This window comes from Aethalodelphis obliquidens, unplaced genomic scaffold, assembly GCF_003676395.1.
Source record: "Aethalodelphis obliquidens isolate GAN/ISIS:26980383/991018 unplaced genomic scaffold, ASM367639v1 scaffold89, whole genome shotgun sequence".
NCBI classification, from domain to species: domain Eukaryota; kingdom Metazoa; phylum Chordata; class Mammalia; order Artiodactyla; family Delphinidae; genus Aethalodelphis; species Aethalodelphis obliquidens.
This window is the reverse complement of record NW_020838033.1, coordinates 1215960-1237371: the sequence shown is the minus strand read 5'-3', so window position 1 is coordinate 1237371 and position 21412 is coordinate 1215960. Positions and strand designations below refer to the sequence as shown.

Genomic DNA, 21412 nt, shown 5'->3' with positions numbered 1-21412 from the left:
GGCAGAATGGCCACCCCTGCCAAGGTTTGCTTCCCTTTTCAACAGTGCCTCACCCTCCCTCTAAGACTGAAGTGCTTATGCCCTTCCAAGAACTCCTCCTCCATTTCCTTTTTGGGATTTACCACCATCCCCCCATTCTCTGGTCTCCTATTTTTGGTGGTGTTTAAGTGAAGGAAGAGATGCTCCCTCTAATTTCTCTCTAGCCCGTTATAACCTGCTATCTTGGGGCAGCTTTTGATGTATGACATGTCACCCTTTCCAACTTGGTCTCTACAACACCGCTGTCTTCATGTGGAACCCGCACCACAATCCCAACTCTGGTCATTTGTGCCTTTCTCTTGTCATCTTTGTACACTACTTATATTCACTGTGGGTTGGGGGGAGCTAATTTTAAGCATGTTCAGTGGCAGCTCCCTGCCAGTTTCAGTGTCACTGTTAAAATTTATCCAAAAGCAACTTCACTGGGGGTTTTCTTAAGGGGTAAAGGCCTTTTACAGAAGCTAATCCTTCCCCACATGTGGTAGAATGTGCTGTTCTATATCTACTCCTCAATAAAGCATGTTCTCTGCTCAAGTCTGTTTCACCTAGGAGATCTCATTTGAGTAGAAAATGGTGCCACTGACCTGCCGCTAATAGGTAATGCACTTGGGATTTATTTTCCTAGCAGTAAACTGACTGTTGAGGGATGTGGTTTGTGGCTGGGGAAGGTTGTTTCTTCCTCTGTGATGCAGGGTATCTATGGAGGGAGTGCTTACTCTGAGCTTGTTTAGTTGATGGGATAAACTCCCTGCCACACTCTGGTTCCAGGTAATAGGTATGCATAGCAATAAGTAGTCTGTATTATCCATTCTTCCATTAAGTTCATTAAGTTCAAGGACAGAAAACCCAGCAGGAAGTTAGGATATGTGGGGTACAATCGATAGCTGTGGGAGGTGGGAAAAGGTGGGTCCCTTCTTGTCTCCAGGCTTATTTGCCAGTAGTGAGCAGTGCCACCTCTAATCATTGTCTCTCTCAGGTTGAGATGATTTCTGAAAGTAGCTGCATTTTCCTGTAGCATTTACCTAGAGCAGGAAAAGGGTGGCCGGGCACTTCGCTATATGGTGGAGAGGAGGAGGGTGGAAATTGTATTTGCTGGGGTGGTTTTGCCCACTGTGGCCAGCATGGTGAGAACTTCTCCTGGCAGACAAACTAAGGGTCCTCCTTGGTAAGGTTAGAGTCCAGTGTGTCACTTGACTGGGGGTGGGAGATGGGATGGAGAGAAGCTCAAGCTTATAAAAAGACCCTTCTTACACATCTTAGAAAGATGTGTGCCCAGATCTCCCTGTTCTAGGTATTCACATCAAAGGGAAATTCTTCTCACTCTCACATTTTGAAAAAATTTAGGTAGTTAGTGTGGACCACGAGAATGGATGCTGAGAGGTCAAGGCACTTGAAGTTTTGTGCACAGTGCGGTCCCAAGCCTCCACTGATTGCCACCCCCTTTTCCTCACCTAGAAATCAAAGGAAGATTTCTCTGGTTTAAATCCTTGCAGGTATGGGAACAGACAGTTCACTTCCTTGGCTACTTTGAGTCAGCCTGTCCCCGCTGACTCCTTTTTACCTGCACAAAAGAAGCTCAGCTGCTTAGGCTCCTTCATTAGAAGAGCAAAAGTCTGGAGTCATTCCTGGATCTAGCTCCTGAAACTCTCTAAGTGGAAGCACCTACTTGCTATTTCTGGAGGGAGGAAGAGAGCCCTAGCACGAGCTGGTTGCTTCCTCTCTGCTCAGCACCGTGCTGGGTACCTTCACACTGCCTTGTTAGCGCAATGGAAATTCACACCGGTTTTGCAGAAGGAAACCTAGAGCACAGGGTGACGCAGGAAGCGTCAAAGACAAATATTTTGGTCTGTCCAGCTTGAGAACCTATATCATTTGCTTTCTTGGCTTTTTTGATTCCTTAATGATTTATCATCTCCCTTCTAGTTAGATTTCCTTGCTTCAACTGTAGACCCCCATGCTTCTAGTGGCTTCCACTGCCAGAAGGATGACAACACTGGTGAAAACTTTAAGATGAAAGAAGTGATTTTAGTTGCTCCTATAGGCAGCATTTGGAGGCCAGAGACCTAAACCAGGAAACAAAGATGTGCTTCGTTCTGGCTCAGCTTCCGATTTAGGAATAAACTGTTTAGCAAGCACTGTCTGCCCATTTACTTACATGGTTTCCTTCAGTCCTTACAACGCCACCGCTGTAAGGTGAGTATTGTAGCCCTTTTCCACATGAGAAAATTTGAGGCTCAGAGGTCTTGCTGCTGGGTTATAGAAACAGAATGAGAGCCTTGCTCCTCTGATTCCAAATCCCGTGCTTCTGACAACGCTATTGTGAGTCATCTGATGCCTCTGTGCCTGCTTTCCCATTTCTCACAGGGGGAACAGTGAGTCATATTAAGTAACTTTTAAGAATATGGTGTGCCCTCTGTAGGGAAGATGATGCTTTTGACACGTCCTCAGCTTTGGTTTGACCCTGTAGTTCTGGGCAGGTTGCCTCGCTGGGGTTAGGAATGGCCTCCAATGGAGTTCATGGGAAGCCAGTATAGAAAAATACCACAGCTTGCTCACAGCACACATTCCTTCTGGAATATGAAACCAATGAAAAGCAGCTTTTTGAATGTATATTAGTAACTAGTCATAAACATGGCTGCCTTTTCCTCCTTTGAAGAGCAATTGATATGCCAAACATTGAAGAAGTGTAGTTTGTATGAAAGGTGCTAGGATCAAGCAGTGTAGCTCTCAGTGATCCTTACCCTTTTTACTTTCCTTCTGACCTTTTGAGAATCTAATCAAAGCATCGAGTCTTTTTTAAAAAATGTACATAAATGCAAATATGCACACATTTGTCTACAGTTGAGGAAATTGAGCCTTTGAAGTCCATTTCTGAACTGGGGTTAGTAAATAAGAAACCCTGGTTTGAGAAAGCTCCAGTGAAAAGGCAGGAACCCCACCTACCTGCCTTCACTCCCAGCCCATGACTAGTTCTTTGTGTAAGATGACAGGTCCCGTTAAGTGAGGTACAGTGATGACAGGGAGAAGGCCTGGCTCACGGGCTCAACGTTAGGATCCTCACAGGTGCGCATATATACACAGTGGGGTTTTGCATGTTCAGAGAATAAGGTGAAAACTCTTGCTAAATATATATGATGTATGCTAGGAATTCTAGAAACTACTTTTTGCTATTCGTTGATATCATGGAATTGTAGAATTGGACCTCCTCTGGGTTTGCTCCAGCACTTTCTGCTATAAATTTGTATGACAGTCTCTTCCAGACTGTCTCCTGCTGATGGGGGCAGTTTAATTGCCCACATCCTTTGTGGTATCTTCAACAAAATGCCAATGAATGTCACTAAGAAGAAAAAAAAAAGGCTGCCCAGTGGTGAAAAATGCCCCTTGCTGGAATATCAGTTTGTCTCTTCCGTCTTGTGCAATACGTGTAGATGCAGGTCATGCTGCTACCATTCTGGGGTTTGGGAGTTTGTTTATTTGTGCCCAAGAGTGGAGAAAATAACCTGTGCTGTTGCACAACTTTGGCTCCGTTGCTCCTCCCAGATGTTCTATGTGAGATGTAAACACCTTTATCCTTGATCAGTCATGTCCATTCCAAGAAGTCAGTCTTTCTCAATTGGGTATTTGTTTCTGGAAACCACTCACCTTATGTTTAATCAGTTCCAAAGTTTTTAGGAACCTATACCCTTATCTCACAAAAAAAGTGCGGTAGATCACCTCCAGAGATGGCCACCAACAGTTTCTCCCATCTCTGGATGTGTGTGCCGCTCCTTCCAGTAAGAGCTAATTTTCCTTTGGAGTGTGAGCTGGACTTTTTTTTGGGAGGGGGGTGCTGGACCCTGGGAGGCCTGCAGTCAGGAGGCGGCTTGCACCGCCCCCTACTCCCACATTTCTCCCTGGACACGGGTAAGGTGTGAGAATGAGGAAGAGAGATGCCTCATGATGAACAGTCAGTCTTGAGATGGAGACCGTTTCACTACAGGTCAAACAGAAGAATCTTAACTGGTTGTGCAGACACCGTCTGGCCTCTCAGGGCCTCTGCTGTCACTAAAACCTTCCCTGGTACCCAGATGAAGGGCCTGGCCTCTCCACCAATGCCTTCTTCCCCTCCTTTTAAACAGCCTAACGACCCCACCCCCAAAGAATCAGGCACCCCCCCAAGCCCCTAACCCATTTTCTTTTTGGAAAGAGGGACACAGAAGCTGAATGTTACGCAGCCCAGTGAATTAATGAATCGCCCTTTACCGCCAAGCCCACACGCCTCCCAGCTCAGTCCTTTGTTCACCTAGGTTTGGCCCCTAGGATTTCATTCTAGCTCTTTCTAAGCATCCTAGGGTCCTTTGTGTCCCGCCTGCCTATGAGCCACTGGGGCAGGACGATGGTCTCCCCGTCAGAAGCGGGGGGGTGGCGGCTTCCTGAGGTGGGACCTGTTTCCTTTCTCTAGAGCTCTTCCCAGTGGTGGGAGCATGACTAGATGCCTGTGTCCCCAAAGCAGAGCAGTCAGTTGACGGGCCGCCTCATACACAAGAATTGATGAAGGACCTGGGACCCACTTCTGCCCCTTGAGGTTATGATGGTGAGTAGGGAGGGGATGTCTGCTTTCAGGCAGGGGCTTGTCACCTTTACCTGTGTCCCAAGCCTGTTTTCCCACCTCGGGTGGGGAGCACAACTGTTTAGTATTTCCCTTTACAACCCTGCAAAAAGGTCTCCCAACTGCTGACATGCCAGGCCACTGGGCAGGGTGCAGAGCCCAGGCCATCCCTGCCCTCTGCCCTGCACCGGAGAAGAAGCCATCCACTGTTCATTGGTTTATTGAGCCCCTGCTGTGTTCTGGGAGATAGAGGAGGGGGGGAGACTCATCCTGCTGTGCAGTGAGGGGGGGTGCGGGCAGGGTCACTAGCTCACAGTGGTGACAACAGTGCACTTATGCACGACTGCTGCTTGAGACCGAGAGTCCTGGGAGGAGCCCCAGTGAGTTCAGTGAGGGCCTAGGGGTAGGGACATGCTGGCGATGAGCCCAGGAGACACGGAGGCTGGCTGGTTGGCTGTCACGTCCAGGTAGGGAGAAAGGGGTTTTTCGTCCTCTGGGAAGCACGTGGCAGGGGCTCTCACTCTGACCAGTGGTCCTCATCCTCTGGGCCTGGGAAGAGTGCTGCACGTGGCCGGCGGTGAGGGGAGACTGGTCTGCCTCCTCCACCCTCGGAGCCCTTCCCTAGTCATCCACCCAAGGCCCTCCACGTCCCTAACTCGCGTTTCTCCAGCTGCAGATATCTAAGGCAAATTACAGGTTCATCTGGCACAGCTTCCATTTTTCAACCATAAACGCCTCCAGAGCATGGACGAGCCAACCCTCACTAATCCTCTAAAGAAAGGGAGTGGTAATCCACCACTCAAAATTCCAAAGGCCCTCCTGGGGCCACGGGAAGTGCCCTGGCCTAGGGAGCGGGGGACACAGTGTTTAGTCCTGGCTCTGTTATCAGTTCAGTGTGTGACTTTGGGCAAATTATTTCCATCCCTGAAAAATGATTTCTAAGGCTCCTGCCGACACTCTGCGTGGAGGGACATTCATTTCCACATTGGCATTGGGTTGACTTCCATGGCCCTTCAAGTGGAAAGGCTCAGACACTTAGGAAAAACTCTTGGGGGAATATAGAGGACTTTCCCATCTTTATTCCCAAGAGCCTATGTTGGAAGGAGCAGGTATCAGGGAAGCTAGAGAGCAGTCCACAGGTCTGCGGCTCTGGGGGGAGAGGTCAGGTTTAGGAAAGCAGACTTGAGCTTGGCGTCTTTGATCAGCTGTGACACCCCCTGCCCTTCCTCTTGAGCTGACTGGCTTGAGCTATGGCTCCTTCCCCAGCTCGATTCACTTACCTACTTTCATGCCTGTTCATTTATTGAGCGTCCCCTTGAACCCCTTTGGGGTTGTGGCCCCTGCCAGAAGGCGTTAGCTGATAACTACTTAGGGTGTTACCCCTCCCAGGGCCATTTGCCTTTATTTATAATCATTGAAGATAGGAAATACCTTAAGACTTTCTAACAACGATTAGTAAGGGAATAAGGGGGATGTTCAGGGTCTGAAAAACCACACACTACTCTGTAGCTTCAGCTGGCCCTGAGAGGGGGGAGCAGAGTGTGCCTGGGTGTGTTGGGGGTGGAGAGGGTGCAGCTTCAGGGCTACGGCTGTTACAGGCCTGGATCATCAAAGGGATCATGATCTCCCTGCACCTCGACTGCTCTCTTCCGTGGGTCCTCTGCCTAATAGCTTGTGGGGAGCCTGTCTGTCTGGCCAGCTGCCTGGCCCCCACTGTGGAGACTGGCAGCAAAGTGGTCACTTTCTCGTTATGCCCTTGCAATCCAGTAGAAGCTCTCATCTACCTTCTGTAGATGGTCCTCCCCTGCCCAGGTGGCCCTGGACTACTGGTCCTCGTTGATACGCTGGTGGTGAAGAGAGGAGATAGAGAAGAAAAAGAGAGAGTGCAGTAGAGGAAGGCTGTCTTGGGAACCAAGAAAGACAGGGCCAGAGCTGGGGCCTCATGAATGGAGTCATTTCTCAATCAATCTAGGAGCTGAGGTTCATTCATTCACTGATGCATTCACTGATTCCTTCCTCTTTCTCCTCCATTCTCCCTCCCTTCTCCCCTTCCTTCCACAAACACCTCGTGGGCACCTCTAATAGAAACTGTGGGGACAGAGGAGATGGCAGACCTCTACCTGTCTGTGGGGTAGTTCCTGCTCTGGGGACACCAGCCATGTGACCCAGCACAACAGTACAAGGCAGTGTGCCCAGGCTATGGAGACAAGCTCTGGGTAAGGCAGGCAAGCAGGCAGGGAAAGAGAGGAGCTAGGAGTCCTGTCAGTGAGGGCGCCCGGGAGGATGTGGTGAGTCTAGGGCGTTAGGTTTGCTCCTGAGAGCACTGAAGGGTGGTGGGTAAAGGTTGGTTTGTTTTCTTTTGATATTGTTTTTCCCTTTTCACCAAAAGGACAGCTTTTCACTTTTAAGGTCCTTCTGGATTGATTAGTTTCTCCAACTCCAGGCTTTAGTAAGACCCAAGGTAATTTTGGACCTTTGGCAGAACTAGGTTCATCCCCGTATTTTCCATATCCCTGCAGCTACTCCCCAGGTATGCACAGACCGCCTCTCTAAGGAAACAACCAGGGAGCCTAGCATGCGGCCAAACCATGCTGCCCTGGTCCTCCACAGTGCCAGCCTGGTGCACCCTGGCCAGAGCATCTCTCCCGCCCCCCTGGACAACTCGGTTCTCCCCAGGGAGCATGCTGGGGGAAGGTCTGGACAACACTTACCTCTTCTCTCTGGCTGGATGGGAGGTATTCCTGGGGGAAAGAGAGAGAAGGAATGAGGGCTGCACCGCTTCCCTGGGGGCCCAGTGAGGTGAAAGGGCTCATGGCTCTTGGGGATCCCGCACCTTTGGTGGGTCTTCAATGGAACTCCAGTCACTCCCTGTTGTCCTGGTGTGGCTGGGCCGCACAAGGTACACTCTGGGTAGGAGGCAGCGTGGGGTAGTAGGAAGTGCGCATACTTTGGAGTCATTGCTTCTGGCACCAGCTGGGCATCCTTGGGAAGGTATTTAGCCTATCTGAGCTTTAGCTTCCCTGCTGGTGGTAAAGGGGATATTGTGAGATTTAATCACATGTGAGCACAGTGTTGTTTTTTTTTTTTTTTGGCCGTGCCATGCAGCACGCGATTTCTTAGTTCCCTCACCAGGGATCAAACCTGTGCCCCCTGCAGTGGAAGCACGGAGTCCTAACCACTGGACCGCCAGGGAATTCCTCAGTAAATATTTCTCATATAATCCCTTCCCCTGCTTCCTCATGGGTTGCTGGATTTGGAAGAGAGCTCTGAAACGGCCCAGTCCAAAACTCATTTTGTAGAGGAGGAAACTGAGGCCAAAAGTGTTTGCTCACAAGTTGATTTCCTCTTTTTTTTTTTGGTGGAGGTACTGGGAGGGTTTTCTCTATTTTTATACGCATTTTTTAAATTACAAAAGCAGTCTCTGGGGACTTCCCTGGTGGTCCAGTAGTTAAGACTCTTGTGCTTCCACTGCAGCGGGCACGGGTTCGATCCCTGGTCGATCCCATGCCATGTGGCATGCCCCCCCAACAAAAAAAGAAAAGAATAAAAAAGCAGTCTCTGAATAAATGCCCACTATAAAATGGTAATGTAGAGGATAGTGTCGTAAAAGTCCCTCTTAACTCTCTCCCTCACCTCCACTTCCTATCCTAGGTGTAAACACTGTAGACAGTTTGATATTTATCCTTCTGGAACTCTCCCTATGTTTTCATATATATATCTGTGTAAGTATGTAGTGTTTCTTTTAAACAGGTAAACTCCTATCTTACATATTGTTATATAACTTACTTTTTCCACTTAACCAGTATCTTGGAGATCTTTATCTTTCCACAGATCTGCCTCATCCATTTTAATGGCCATAAAGGGTATGGATGTGCCCTATATATATATATATATATATTTTTTTTTAATATAAACTTATTTATTTATTTATTTTTGGCTGCGTTGGGTCTTTGTTGCTGTGCGCAGGCTTTCTGTACTTGCGGCGAGCGGGGGCTACTCTTCGTTGCAGTGTGCAGGCTTCTCATTGCGGTGGCTTCTCTTGTTGCAGAGCACGGGTTCTAGGCGCGCGGGCTTCAGTAGTTGTGGCACACGGGCTCTAGAGCACAGGCTCAGTAGTTGTGGTGCACGGGCTTAGCTGCTCCGTGGCATGTGGGATCTTCCCGGGCCAGGGCTCGAACCCGTGTCTCCTGCATTGGCAGGTGGATTCTTAACCACTGTGCCACCAGGGAAGCCCAAAGTACCAGTTCTTTCATATCCTCACCAACACTACTTTAAAAAATATACAATATTGGCAATAAGAAAAAGAAAACGGCTCTCTGTTCAGACTGTTTTCTCCTTGTCCCCTCAGGACATGAATCACGCGTCAAGCGTGCCCTCAGGGAACATAGGTTCATTTTAATAATTTTATTTGAGCCAAACAGAATCAACTAGAAAGCTTAGCTCATGCCTTTACTCACATCTACAGGCTGATCTTGAGCACCACCACCTCTCTCCAGTCATCCATTGTATTGAAGGAAGGGCGCCAGCAGGATGCAATGCATTTGTCCCCACCCTTAGGGTGACTGCACTCCCCGGATGCTGGAGACAGCCCTGGTTTGCACCTGTTGCCTGGCATAATTACCACTCTCTGAAGTATCCTGGTTTGGATGGTAATTGACACGGACACTCTATCCCATCTCATCACATGAGCGCCTCCTACTGGACTGGAGTAAGAGCTGCTGTAAGCTAGGGTCTCTGCTTGGTGTAACAGAACCCACCCAGAAGCCCTCCTCGCTGGGCACCCGCCCACTTCTGTCACTCACCTCCCACCTGCTTCCCCATCAGTCCAAAAAACTGGCTCGCTTTGCTCCTCTTCACTTCCCAGAGCTGGAGCTGAATGCTGGGCACAACATCTTCCTGAAGAAGCAGAGAGTTCCTTAGAGTTGGGGCAAGGAGACAGCCTGAGCAATAACAATCTCAATAACACGGGCTCTGTGCTGCCACTGAGCTCTTCTGCACATTTTACACAATACTGTAAATAATAATAATAATTAATAGCTAACATTTTACCATGTTCCTAAGCACTTGCATATATTAATTCACTTAATCCTCACCAAAACCACATGAAGTAAGTACTATTACTGTCACCATTTTACAGATGGAAACACTGAAGCACAGAGCAATTACCAGCAAGGATGTGAGATGAAGCCAGAACTCAAACCCATGTCATCTGGCTTAAAGCTCAAACACTCCAGTCATAATCTCATTTACTTTTCACAACAACCATATGAAGTAGGAACTGATTTATCCCTGTTTTACAGGTAGGGAAACTGAGACTTTGGGAGGTTAAGTGACTTGTTCAAGGTCACACAGGAAGTGGTAGAGCCAGTAGAGCCACTCAGGAAGTCTGACTCCAGAGCACAGGTTCTGCTCCATCTTGGGAAATATCTCCAATATAGACAAGGAGGGGGCAGCTGATGAACTTGGGGTGGGCACCCAGTTGGCGAGATGAGACTGCTTCCCCTCCAACCCCCTCTCTAACTCCTGTTTTCCTCTCTTCCCCCGGCACTACCACCATTGTCCTGGATTTATCCTGCCCTAGAACCTGGGCCTCCCGTGAGGATAATGGCATGTGGCCTGGGGTGGAGGCCACTCCCCTGGGCAAAGACATTTTCATCCTTGAGCTGATGGGGTGAAAGTTCTGGACCAAGGACTATAGATTTAAGTTCTCATTCCTCCGTTAACCTTTGTGACCTTGGCCGAAGTCCTCTCCTTCTCTGGCCTTAACTGCAGCCTCTGATGGAGGCCCTGCTTAGCTCTGCTGAGAGGGAGAGATGCTCGCTAGTGGAGAGAATGACTGTGTGACGTTCATTAGACCGTCTTCACATCTCTATATCCCCAGTACCTGGCACAGTGACTGGTACACACAGGAGCTCAGCATGTGTGGGATACAGGATGCTGAATGAAAGGTCCTTTCTCTGATAGTTTGGGAATAGGGAAGAGGATGGGGTCTCCTTTTCCAGGAAGGCTGAGACAGGTGAACAGAGCCCTAGAGTAACACAAGCCACCTGCCAGGAGGCTGGCAGCTGGGGTTGGGTCAGGGACTTGCTCTTCCATTCCCAGTTTCCATGTCAAAGCTGGAAAATGTCAAAGCTGGAAAAAAAAAACCTTGGGGATCATCCTCTCCCCGCTGCCCCCATTTTACAAGTGAGGAAACTGATGTGACCTTCCCCAGTTCGCACAGAGTCAGTGGAGAAGGTGAGACTTGAACCTGGGTCTCTCCAGCCTGCTGTCTTCTCAAGGGCACACACTTCCACATTCAGACAAACCAGGAAGGAAAACTGCCATGAAGGAAACCCACCAGGAATGGCTGTTATTCGATGGCTCGTCCTGTGGCCCCAGTGTGTTCACCATCCCAGGACTTGGAGGAGCCAGGCCCCGGCCAGTCCCATCTGCCCTCCTGGAGGCCTTCCCTGAGCACCGGGCCTGTTTGTCTCTGATCCACTGGCCTTGCTCCCCTGTCTGATTGGAACTCCCCAAGGTCAGGATCTTTGTCTCCCTGACCAGACAGGGTGGGGCACAGATGCTGTGTCTCTAACTTTGAGATTTATTCCCAGTGACAGAACTCAGGTCAGTTTAGTAGGAGAGACTGGCAGTCAAACCAGTACTTGTCAGGAAATAAGAGACAAAACAGTGATCCCGCCCCAAGTTGACCCCCTTGAAAGGAAATGCTGGACAATGTCCTCTGAGGCACAAATACACAGAATCAGACCTTGGGCAAGGTGCACAGTTGTGCCTTTTTTAAAATAATTAATTAATTTATTTATTTTGGGCTGCATTGGGTCTTTGTTGCTGGGTGTGGCTTTCTCTAGTTGCGGTGAGCGGGGGCTATACTTTGTTGTGGTGCGTGGGCTTCTCATTGCGGTGGCTTCTCTTGTTGTGGAGCACGGGATCTAGGCGTGCGGGCTTCAGTAGTTGTGACACACAGGCTCAGGAGTTGTGGCTCATGGGCTCTAGAACGCAGACTCAGTAGTTGCGGCGCATGGGCTTAGTGGCTCCACGGCATGTGGGATCTTCCCGGACCAGGGTTCGAACCCGTGTCCCCTGCATTAGCAGGCAGATTCTTAACCACTGCACCACCAGGGAAGTCCCTGTACAGTTGTGCTTTTGAAGCTGCATAACCTTGGACAAACTGCTTGACTTTTCTGTGCCTCAGTTTCCTTATCTGTGAAATGGGGATAGTAATGGTACCTTCCCCACCGGCTGATATGAGGATTACAGGGGTTAATATTTATGAAGCATTTAGGACAGTGCCAGGAACATAGTATATGTTAAATAAGTGTTTGTTAAATGAAGTGTGAGTGCATGTACGCGCACGCGCGCAGGCGCGCGCGCGCGCGCACACACACACACACACACACACACACACACACACACACTGTTGCTTCCATATGCATGCAACTCTTTGGAGGTCTGCCAGGCCAGGGGCCATGACCTTGAACCTGCCCAGGGAGGGGAGGCAGACACCCTACCTTGCAGTATACAACCTGCTCTCCTGGCAGCCATAAAGGGGATCTTCTGCCCCCTCCACCATGTATCATCCCCTGCTTCTCCCCAAAGGCACCTACCTCCAGGGTCACGGTGCCCCAGGACCCAGCTTCAGCGTCAAGTGGCAGTTCCTTGTCACCTGCCACAGTGCAAGCAGACAGCCCCGTCAGGAGAGGCGGGGTGAGGCAGAGCAGCATGGTGAGCTCTGCCCTGGGACCCTCGGGGAGCCCCTCTCAGTCCACAGACCGCCACTAGCAGGCTCCGTCCTCTCTCTCTGGCTGCTCTCGGCAGGTGGGGGAAACTCCACCTGTTCTGTCCTCCCAGCTACTCGGCTTCTTCCTTCAGCTTATCTGACCCCCGGGGCCATTTCCTGTGACTGCCCCCCGCCCCACCAGCTGGAAAAGCCAATGATACCGCGAGCTGCCCAGAGAAGGGACCAGGTCTCCTCCACTGCCGCCCCCCAGCAGTTGATCTCTGTTGCAACACCGCCTCACCGCTGGCTGCATTCCCCTTGGGAGGCAGGTGCACAATGGAGCAGTGTGTGGGGCCTGCTGCTTCCGGCTTCCTGACTGGAAGCCCCGAGCAGGCAGCGCCATCTTGGAAATGGGAAGGGGGAACTGCCTGGCTTCTCCCTTACCCTGTAAGAGAGGCCTCTCCCCAGAACTTAGTATTCTACCACTAGTCTCCCCTTCCAGTCACTGCACCCCTTCCTCGGCATTCCCCGCCATCAGTAGTCCTCATGTGAACATGGTTGCACACGTCTTGCCCTAAGAGGTAAGACAATACGTAAAGAAATAAGGGTCCTCACAGGCAGGAATTGGGATTTGCCAGAAAAATGACCTCCTGCTCAAGTGTCATCAGCTCTAAAATATCTTCCCACTGCTGGGATCTTTTCAAAGCCCTAACCTGACCTATCTCTCCCTGCTTACAGCCTTCCAGTGTCTCCCCACTGCCCGTGGCGTAAAGTTCAAGCTCCCTGGCATGGCGTTCAGGGCGCTTCTCCACTTAGTTCCTCCCTGTCTCCCATCCATTAGTGTAGAACAAGGGTCCTGTGGTCAGAGAGCCCTGAATTCCATTCCTAGCTCCCCCACTAAATAGCTATGTGACCTTAGGCATGTTACTTAACCTTTCTAAACCTTGGAATCCTCATCAGTAAAATGAGATTATTAATAGCACTTATTTCCAAAGTTGAGGATGAAATGGGATAATGCATGTGGAGCACTTCGCACAGTACATGATGGTAAATATTTAATACCCATTAACTATCATTCCTATTACTATTATTGACACTGGGTGAGGCACTGGGCCACAGAAGATGAATAAGACACTGTCCCTGTCCCTGTCCTACAGCATCTCACAGTCTCTAGGAAAGGAGACCTCTGGTTGGCAGATAAGCTGTGTTCAGTTTGCTCTGTGCTGGCACAGAGGTGGGGACAGGAGAAGGCCGCGCCGCCACCCCCCTTCCTAGTCTGCCCATTTCCTGCCCCCAGACAGCTTCACCACCTGCTCCCAGACAGGACAAGTTTCCCTGATTCTCTGCTTTGGCCTCAGCTGTTGCCTCTGCCTAGACTTCCTTTTCTACCTGGTGAACTCCCACTCATCCTTAAAGGTCTCCTTAATGATCACCCCCAGTAGAGTTTCTCTGTGTCTTTTCGGACTCCAGCAAGAATTAGTTGGCTCCTTTCCTAGGCTTTCCCAATATCTCCTACTCATATCTCTTGCAGCTCTGCACAGGCTGTGGTCAGAGGCTGTGCAGGTTGTGTCCTGCACAGAAGAGGCTGCCGACGGGGGAGTGAAGGTGGAAACCTGCCCTCACTCTGCTCACTGCGCCACACAGCCTGGCGAGAGGCTTCACCCCCTGCAAGAAGGTGCCTGGTTCCATTTCTCCCAGAGGGGCCAGCTGGGCTGAGGACAGCCCTGCTAGGCTGCCATATTATGTCACGAATGCTCTGAGAGCGGGGCTGTGATATATGTGTGCTTGGCACACAGTGGGTCCTTAAGAAACGTGCAATTACTCTTGAGTCCAGGCCAGTGAAGGCAGAGATGAATAAGGACAAGTGTGGAGGTTTGGGGGAGGACAGCTTCATACACACCACGTCCACCCCCTTCCAGGAATCTCTTTGGTGAATCCCGACCTGATGGTTTCAGAATCCCTGCATTTGCTAAAATGCAGGTTCCCCAGCTCAGCCCTTTTTGACACAGCCAACTCTAGTCTGTGGGTCTGAATCTACACAGCCTCTGGCTGAACTTTCCCAAGGGCAGGGCACTTAATAGCTCACAATCCACTTTGTTTTTCCACTGTTGTTAACAAGTTCTGCCTTACAGGGATGAACAGCCCCTTCACTTTACAGATGTGGAAACTGGCACTGGGTTTCACAAGCCAGCAGGTTGGGCTTGCTCTAGGTTACACTGAGAATTTGTGGCGGACTAGCATCCCGGGTACCCAGTCAGCTGCTTCCCACCTTCCCACAAGGGCAAGCAGCACGTGGGTGGAGGCAGAGTAACAGCATGGCCCTCTGGATAGGGGTGATGCCTTCCCATTCTGCAGATCCAAACCAGGTGACCTTAGGAGCCAAGGACCCTCTCTGAGCCTCAGTTTCTCCATCTGAAAGTTGGAGCCACCCCTTATCTGGTGGTGGTAAAGGTTTCATAAATGCCCACCCTTAAAGAGCTCAGCAGAGTGCCTGGCACATAGTATGTGCTCAATTAATCCGAACTTATGTTTTGTGATTTTTCGACCTCTGGAACCCTGGACCTCGGCGCTGGTCTCCTGGCCCCAGCTGCGCGGGACAAGTGTGGGGGGGTGCACAGTGGGGAGGGGGCGGGGCCCCGGGGCAGAGGAGAGGGCGGCGGGAAGAAGGGAGAGAAAATCCCAAAGGCCCGGAAGGCCGGGAGGGAGGCCGGGCACGGGCTGGAAACCGCGGCTATTTGCAGCTTTGCCCTTGGACTGAGGTCGGGCCGGTGCTCGCGGGCCAGGCTGCCGAGCCCGCCGCCCCGCCCTGTGCCCTCGGCCACCCGGGCTCTGCCCTGGCCGGCGGATCCTGCCTCGCCCGGTCCTCGAGGCCCGGCGGGGGGTCGGGACGCCGCAGCCGAGCGGTGACAAGGCTGCGGGAGCGGACGGCGCGCGGGGCTGGGGCGCGGGCGGCGGGCGGGCCGCAGGGTGAGTCGCGGCCGCGGCGAGGCTGCCCGGGCGCCGGGTGGGCGCGCACGATTGCTAAAGGCTGCGGTTTGGCTAAGAATGCGGAGCCGAGAGGAGAAAGGGTGCAGGAGGGAGGAGAGCGGGGAAGAGGGAAACACAAGCCGAGGGCGGGATGAGGGCGGGAAGCTGACGTTTCCTGAGCGCCGGCTGCGTCCAAAGGAGGTGGGATGACTGGCCCCACTTTACCGGCCGGCTCGGGGAGGCTGGGTGCCTCGGACTAGGCGTCCAGCTGTGAAGTAGCAGAGTCGGGAGCCTGATCAGTCTTTCCCCACGACTGAGAACGCAAACGCGAGCCGGGGAAGGGCGGAGCGGGCCGGGGTGGGAAGGGGAGCCGGGGGCGCTGGCCTTCTGGGTTTCTCTGCCCCAGGTGACGCCGCAGGAACCCTGCGTCCGTCTTCCCCGCGCCCTTCCAGCGCCCCCGTGTGGAGGCTCCTTCTGAAGCCCGATCTACCCCCCCTTCCCCGCCTCTGCGCGCCCCTTCCTAGAACTCGGAGTTGGCTGACCCGGGAGGGGCAAGAGCTGGGTCCGGTCTCACGGCCTGCCCCTTGGATAGAGGACGGGAGGTAAAGGGGAGGCTGGGCCCCCAGAGGAGGTGAGCCTCCTTCGGGTGGGCAGTGCGGTCCTTCCAACGGAGGGGGCAGGGTGATGGGTAAAAGGAGCTCGGAGTGTGTAACTGGGGCAATAGTCTTTGCACCCTGTGCTAGGACCCTTTCGCTCGCAATGACTTAATTCTACTGCGAATCTTTGAGGTTACACTCATGCATTCATTCATTGATTCTGGATTTGCTGAGACCTTACAACACGGGAGTTGCCCCAGAACACAGGTGAAAGAAACAGACAAGCATTATAACACTTTTAGCAGTGTGGAAAGTGCCGTGATGGGGGTATCTGGGGAGAGAAGAAGAATCCTGGACCCCCTTTACCCACATTTACAGTGTGGGTACGCTTCAGACCCTTGTCCTAGACAGAACACTTTGGGTTGGAAAAGTGGGTCTCTACACATGGATTGCAGATGGAGCAAACAGAGCCATAATCCTCTGTGCCCACAGGTTGTGTAGGTATGGCAGACAATTTGGCCCAAGACTGCCTTGCCTTCAGCACTTCTAGCCTCTTAATAATATCCCAAGTATCTCTGGGAGGGCCTGAAGATATAGGTAGCCCAGTTTCAGAAATTCTCAGGGTCCTGAGGGTGATTCCAAACAGTCCCTGTCCTTGCCCTTTTCATCAGGCCCCTTTCCCCCAACCAAAGGTGCATCTTGGCCCAGGCCTATGGCCCTAGGAGGTTCTCACGCCATCTCCCTTCCTTCTCCATCACCTTTCTTCCCAGGGCCCTGGCCCCCACCTACCTACCTCCTTTTCGCAGTTAGATTCTATAAGGAAAGACAAACGTGCATGGTGGGGGCTTGTTTGTCCATAAGAAGGATTTAAGTCAAGAGTAGAAGCAAAGTGTAGTGTCTAAGGATAAGACTCTGGGTTCGAATTCTGACCCCACCACTTACCAGTGTGTGACCTCAGGCACCTAACCTTTCTGATTTTCACCATGAGATAGGGATAATAATATATTTTCTTAAAAAGGTTGTTGAGACGTTTAAATGAGATAATGCATAAAAGAACTTCATGCGGCATCAGGCACATTGTAGGTCTTAGTAAATGGTAGCAATTATTATTGCTATTAATAATATAATTAAACAATAACACTCATCCCTATTTTACAGGAAAGCCAGATTAAGAAAAGTCATTTTTGGCATTCCCTGATATTTTGTTATCAGGTGAAGAGTTTCCTAAGGACAGGAACTGGGTCTCTCCCATCAGACTAGGAGCTCCCTGCAGCCAGGTCTCTCAGACAAGGTTCAGTGAACCCAACCTTAAAGTTAGGGTTCAGAAGCTTCAGGCCTGGGTGCTGAGGGAGGCCTGTGGAGCCCCCCCCCTTGTTAAGGGGATGTGGGTTCTGCCCAGCCCTTGCCTCATGTATGGCGGTGAAGTCTCGCCTGTGTGCCTGTGTCTCCCAGAGCTTCTGTGCAATAAAGGCCGCCAGAGTCTGACCCCATTAGTGGGAGAGATGAAGCTCATGATTCCAATCAGCCTTTTCTTCCTGGATCTTGGTTAGCGAGTGTGGCAGAAAAGTGCACGACTAATTGAAAATATAGTTATAATGCACTGTCCTTTGTGCCTCCAGACCCCACTGTCTGAAGAATAGTTTGTTTCTCAAGTCAGGGAGGACGCCAGAGCTGGCCACTCAGAGATGGAGGTGGTACCCACGGGTGGGGTAACTTGGCTGGTGGGGGTGGGGCACGAGACTCAGCATTGACTCCTGTCCTGCTCTCCCTGACCATGGTCTGGAACACCTGGGCTCTCAGAGGATTGCTGAGTTCAGTGAGACTTTGTACAGGCTGCCTGGGGACTGGAGAACAAAGAGATGAGGCCTTGAATGCCAGGCTAGGGAGTGTGGCTTTTATCCGGCAGACACTGGTGAGTCACTGAAGGTTTTAGAACAAAGATGTTATGTGGGATTCTGTTTTTTTCCTTCATGGGTTCCCAAATCCTCCTCACCTCAAACATGTGTATGTTAACGCCTAGAAGAAGGACTGGCAGAATACACATAGGTGGTTGTGGTGCTAACTTTTGAGATGGACAAGTAAGCAAAGGGAGGTGTCCGTCATCTCCGTCATCTATTCAGTACCCTATATGATTTGAATATTTTACGATAAGAATATACCTTTACAATCTAAAACAAGATGAGAAATAATATAAATGTCCGTTAACAGGAAAATGGATAAGTCCATTGTGGCAGTGGAATACTACACAGCAGTGAAAACGAATGAATTAGAGTGTGTCTATCAACGTGGATAAAAGTCATAGAATGTTGAGCTAATAAAAGCAAGTTGCAGCAGGATTCCTAGAGTATGAGTCCATCTATGTAGAATTGAAAAACATGAAAAACATATATCCATATTATAAATGGATATATACACATGTAGTGAAAATATACATGGGGAGGAGGTTGGGGAGAGAACACAGGTGGCTTCAATTTTCTCTGTAATGATTCCTCTCTTAAACTAGGTAGTGAGGGAATTCCCTGGCCGTCCAGTGGTTAGGACTCTGCGCTCTCACTGCCGAGGGCCGGGTTTAATCCCTGGTCGGGGAACTAAGATCCCACAAGCCACACGGCCAAACAAACAAAAAAACTAGGTAATGAGCGTTCAGGTTTGCTGTAGTATTATGTATACGTTTTTATGTTCCTGATATAATTAACACATTTTGAAAAAGGAAGATTAGAAGAGAAATAGAAAAATATGGGGAGAGGGGTTATAAGAAAGAGGGAAGGGTCAACAGTATGAAATACAGAGCAAGTCCTGCAGTGAAAGAGCTGGGGGCAGAGCCTGGCCTGGCCTGAGGTAGGCGAGCTCCCACCAGTGTTTTGGGCCCATAGGCTCAGGGTCTGCTTTTGGTTTTTCTGTTAAGAGCCCTGCCAAGAGGGCCCTGAAGCCCATCAACAGCCAGTGGGCCACCTGGGTACTTCCCACTGTGGTCTCAGCCCTGCCGCCTCCGGGACACGCGAGGAGCCTTTGATGTTGCTGCTGACGATACAGTGAAGCTGTCCTCGTCTCTTACCCAAGAGTAAGTGGAGTCATCACTCTGGGAGAGATTTGTCTGAGGACCCAAAGGGGTGACAGTGGCCAGGCCAGGCAGTGCTGCTGGAGGCGTAGGTTGGCCCCGAGGCAGGGGGATGACCATGCTGACTTTGGCAGGAGCCAGCAAGTCTCTGGTGCCCAGGGGGTGGGGGGGCGAGGATAGTGTTGAGGCCTGAAGGTTTGGGGAGGCAAAAGCCAAGTCCTGGTGCCCAGGCATGGAAAGCGGGCGATGCCCAGGCTTGGCAGACAGCAGACTGAAAGATACCATGCCAAGCTGGGGCTAGGGGCTGTCAGGGTTGGAGATCAGAGGAGCGGATGGGGGAGGGCCGGGGCACTGTCAGGGCTTGAAGCAGGAGGCCGCCAGGGGCAGGGTGGCAGTGGGTGGAGTGTGGAGATCAGTGAAGACAGAGGGTCACCGGGAGGAAGTGGGCAGTGCCAAAGGAGCAATGGGAAAGAGTCAGTGCCAACTTGGAGCTGGGGGGCAGGGGGAGGGAACCCTCAAACTTATTCTTTTCCCAGGTCTCATTCAGTTTGCAATAAAAACAGAGGCCTTTATTGGTGAGTTATAAACCCTAGAGTTCAGGGTTCAGAGAGGCCTGTGGGGTCATCTTTTCCAATTCGTTCTTTGTACAGATGGGGACAGCGATGCCCACAGTGGGGCACTGGCCTTTCTAGGGCTACCCAGTGAGTCGAGAGACATGAACTGGATGGAACCTGCCTGTGTGTCCAAGTCTGTGCCACACCTGTGTGGTGTAGGGTGGGGAGCTGGAAGGTGAGGGGTGCCGAGAGTGAAGGGCTCCAGTCTTGACCAAGGACACCAGTGGTCCTTGGGGAGATGAGGCCAAACACATCCAAACCCAGGCAGCAGAGCAAGGCCACGTGCGCCCCTGGGGAAATGTTCTGGGTCAATAGTGGAGCGCACCTCCTGTGAGCTGGGACCTTTGGGAGGGATTCCATGGAAACTGTAGTTTTGGTGGAACTCCAAACAATAGGGAGGTATTTAAAACCATTAGGAATTTATTTTCAATGGAACTCAAATATCCCACAGTACTAGAACGGATTTTACAAGACAAAAATACATCATGAAGGTGAGTGCTGAGTGCCTGGAGCTGACCTTGGTTACTCTGCTGTCCAGCGGGGTCAGGCTGTGGGTCGCTCCTATTGGCAGATAATCCCAAGGCCTGCAGGTCTGTTGGGGGACAGAGGTCTGTCATTAGCTGGAGGCCCAGGAACAGGTACTGCAGGCCAAGGCTGAGGTCCGTTGGGAAATGCCCCTGGGCGACATTGATCCCTCTCCTCTCATTTCACAGTGGAGCAGACTGAGGTCCGGGAAGAAGTAACATATTCTCCAGCATGACCATTTTTGCAACATTCCCTTTATTTCTGAGATGTGTTTGGGAGTGCTTGGCCTTCTGGGAGGGCGCTGGCCTGAACCAGGATGCCCCAGAGGGCAGGCACTGTTCCTGGATGGGTGCTCAGAGGATTGGGCCTGGCTGGGCAGAGATGGAAGGGGCCATCTGCCCTGTTGTCCTCTGGTCAGCGGAGGGGCCGGTTGGGGCCTGAACCTCAGTATCCACCCATCCTGTTTGCCTGGGAGTGCCTGATTGCTTTGGAAGGGCAGCCCACCGTCGGGGGTAGGGTGGGGCTTGCAGCAGCTTCTGGGGGCTGCAGGATCGGACCCGTTTAGCCTCCGCAGTCATCTGACCCCCATGACTTAGGCCTGGCCCTGCGCTTGGAGGGCATTGGGCCAGTCTGAGCTCATCACCACTGCCCGGAGCAGAAGTGGTAAACAAGTTTGCCCTCTGCCTCCCACCCCTGAGAGGAAGCAAGGAAGAGGGTGAGGTGGGGGCCCACAAGCACCCCACCAGGGCCAAGCCATCTGCATAACACAGGTGCATGTCATGGGTGTCCACGGGGCCTGGAGGATGTGTGCTGGGCTCTTGCATGTGGGCCACATGTACAGAAGCGTGTTTGCTTTCACATGCGTCCTTGGGGGAGCTGTGCCCAACCTTTTCCAGGGACCAAGTTGGCCACGGAGCAAGGGACCTTTCACCCCATCCCTGATGTCTGGGGGCCAACAGCTGAAGGCTCACGAGGCTGGGCCTTAGAACTGGGGGTCCCTGTGGAGTAACAACTCGTTTGACCTGCTGTTTCTCAGCCTCCTGACTTTCAGGTCTCATGGATCAGACTCAGGTGCTGGGGTGGAGCTGGGGCCCTGTGGCCCCTGGGAGCCTCTGAGAGACTGCAAATCTTCTTGGGCTGCCATTCTGGGCTGCCGGAGCCCGCGGCAACATCTGAGAGGCACGGTCCTTGGCATTCCCCCTCTTGCTGTGGGCCCCTGGCCCCATCTTCTCTCCTTCCATCTCAGTCCCTCCTCCCCTCTCGCTCCCTGTTGCCTGTCTCTGTCTCCCTCCTTTCCTTTTACAC

The 21412-nt window shown here is 51.6% G+C and overlaps 2 protein-coding genes across 2 annotated transcripts in view; one reads left to right on the top strand and one right to left on the bottom strand.

Annotated features, from left to right (window-relative positions):
* Positions 1 to 2175, top strand: part of KAT7 (lysine acetyltransferase 7) — a 33252-nt gene extending 31077 nt beyond the window's left edge. The window contains exon 16 of the transcript XR_003430333.1: positions 1963 to 2175. The gene's annotated coding sequence lies outside the window, so the exon portion shown is untranslated. The remainder of the gene's footprint in view (positions 1 to 1962) is intronic.
* Positions 2176 to 4940: 2765 nt separating this feature from the next.
* Positions 4941 to 13179, bottom strand: TAC4 (tachykinin precursor 4). Its single transcript, XM_027094520.1, has 4 exons — positions 12235 to 13179; positions 9430 to 9523; positions 7339 to 7368; positions 4941 to 6471 (listed from the first exon to the last, which is right to left on the bottom strand). Exons 1-4 carry the CDS (start codon positions 12349 to 12351, stop codon positions 6404 to 6406), a joined length of 309 nt encoding a protein of 102 aa, XP_026950321.1. The 5' UTR covers positions 12352 to 13179; the 3' UTR covers positions 4941 to 6403.
* Between the last annotated feature and the right edge of the window lie 8233 nt (positions 13180 to 21412).

What these genes read in the sequence shown, in the direction of transcription:
- TAC4 (XM_027094520.1), bottom strand. Translation starts at nt 12,351, where the DNA reads ATGCTGCTCTGCCTCACCCCGCCTCTCCTGACGGGGCTGTCTGCTTGC. An exon ending in GATGGGGAAGCAGGTGGGAG is followed by an intron (nt 7,369 to 9,429) that starts GTGAGTGACAGA and finishes TCTTTCCCCCAG; the next exon opens with GAATACCTCCCATCCAGCCA. An exon ending in CATCCAGCCAGAGAGAAGAG is followed by an intron (nt 6,472 to 7,338) that starts GTAAGTGTTGTC and finishes CTTCACCACCAG; the next exon opens with CGTATCAACGAGGACCAGTA.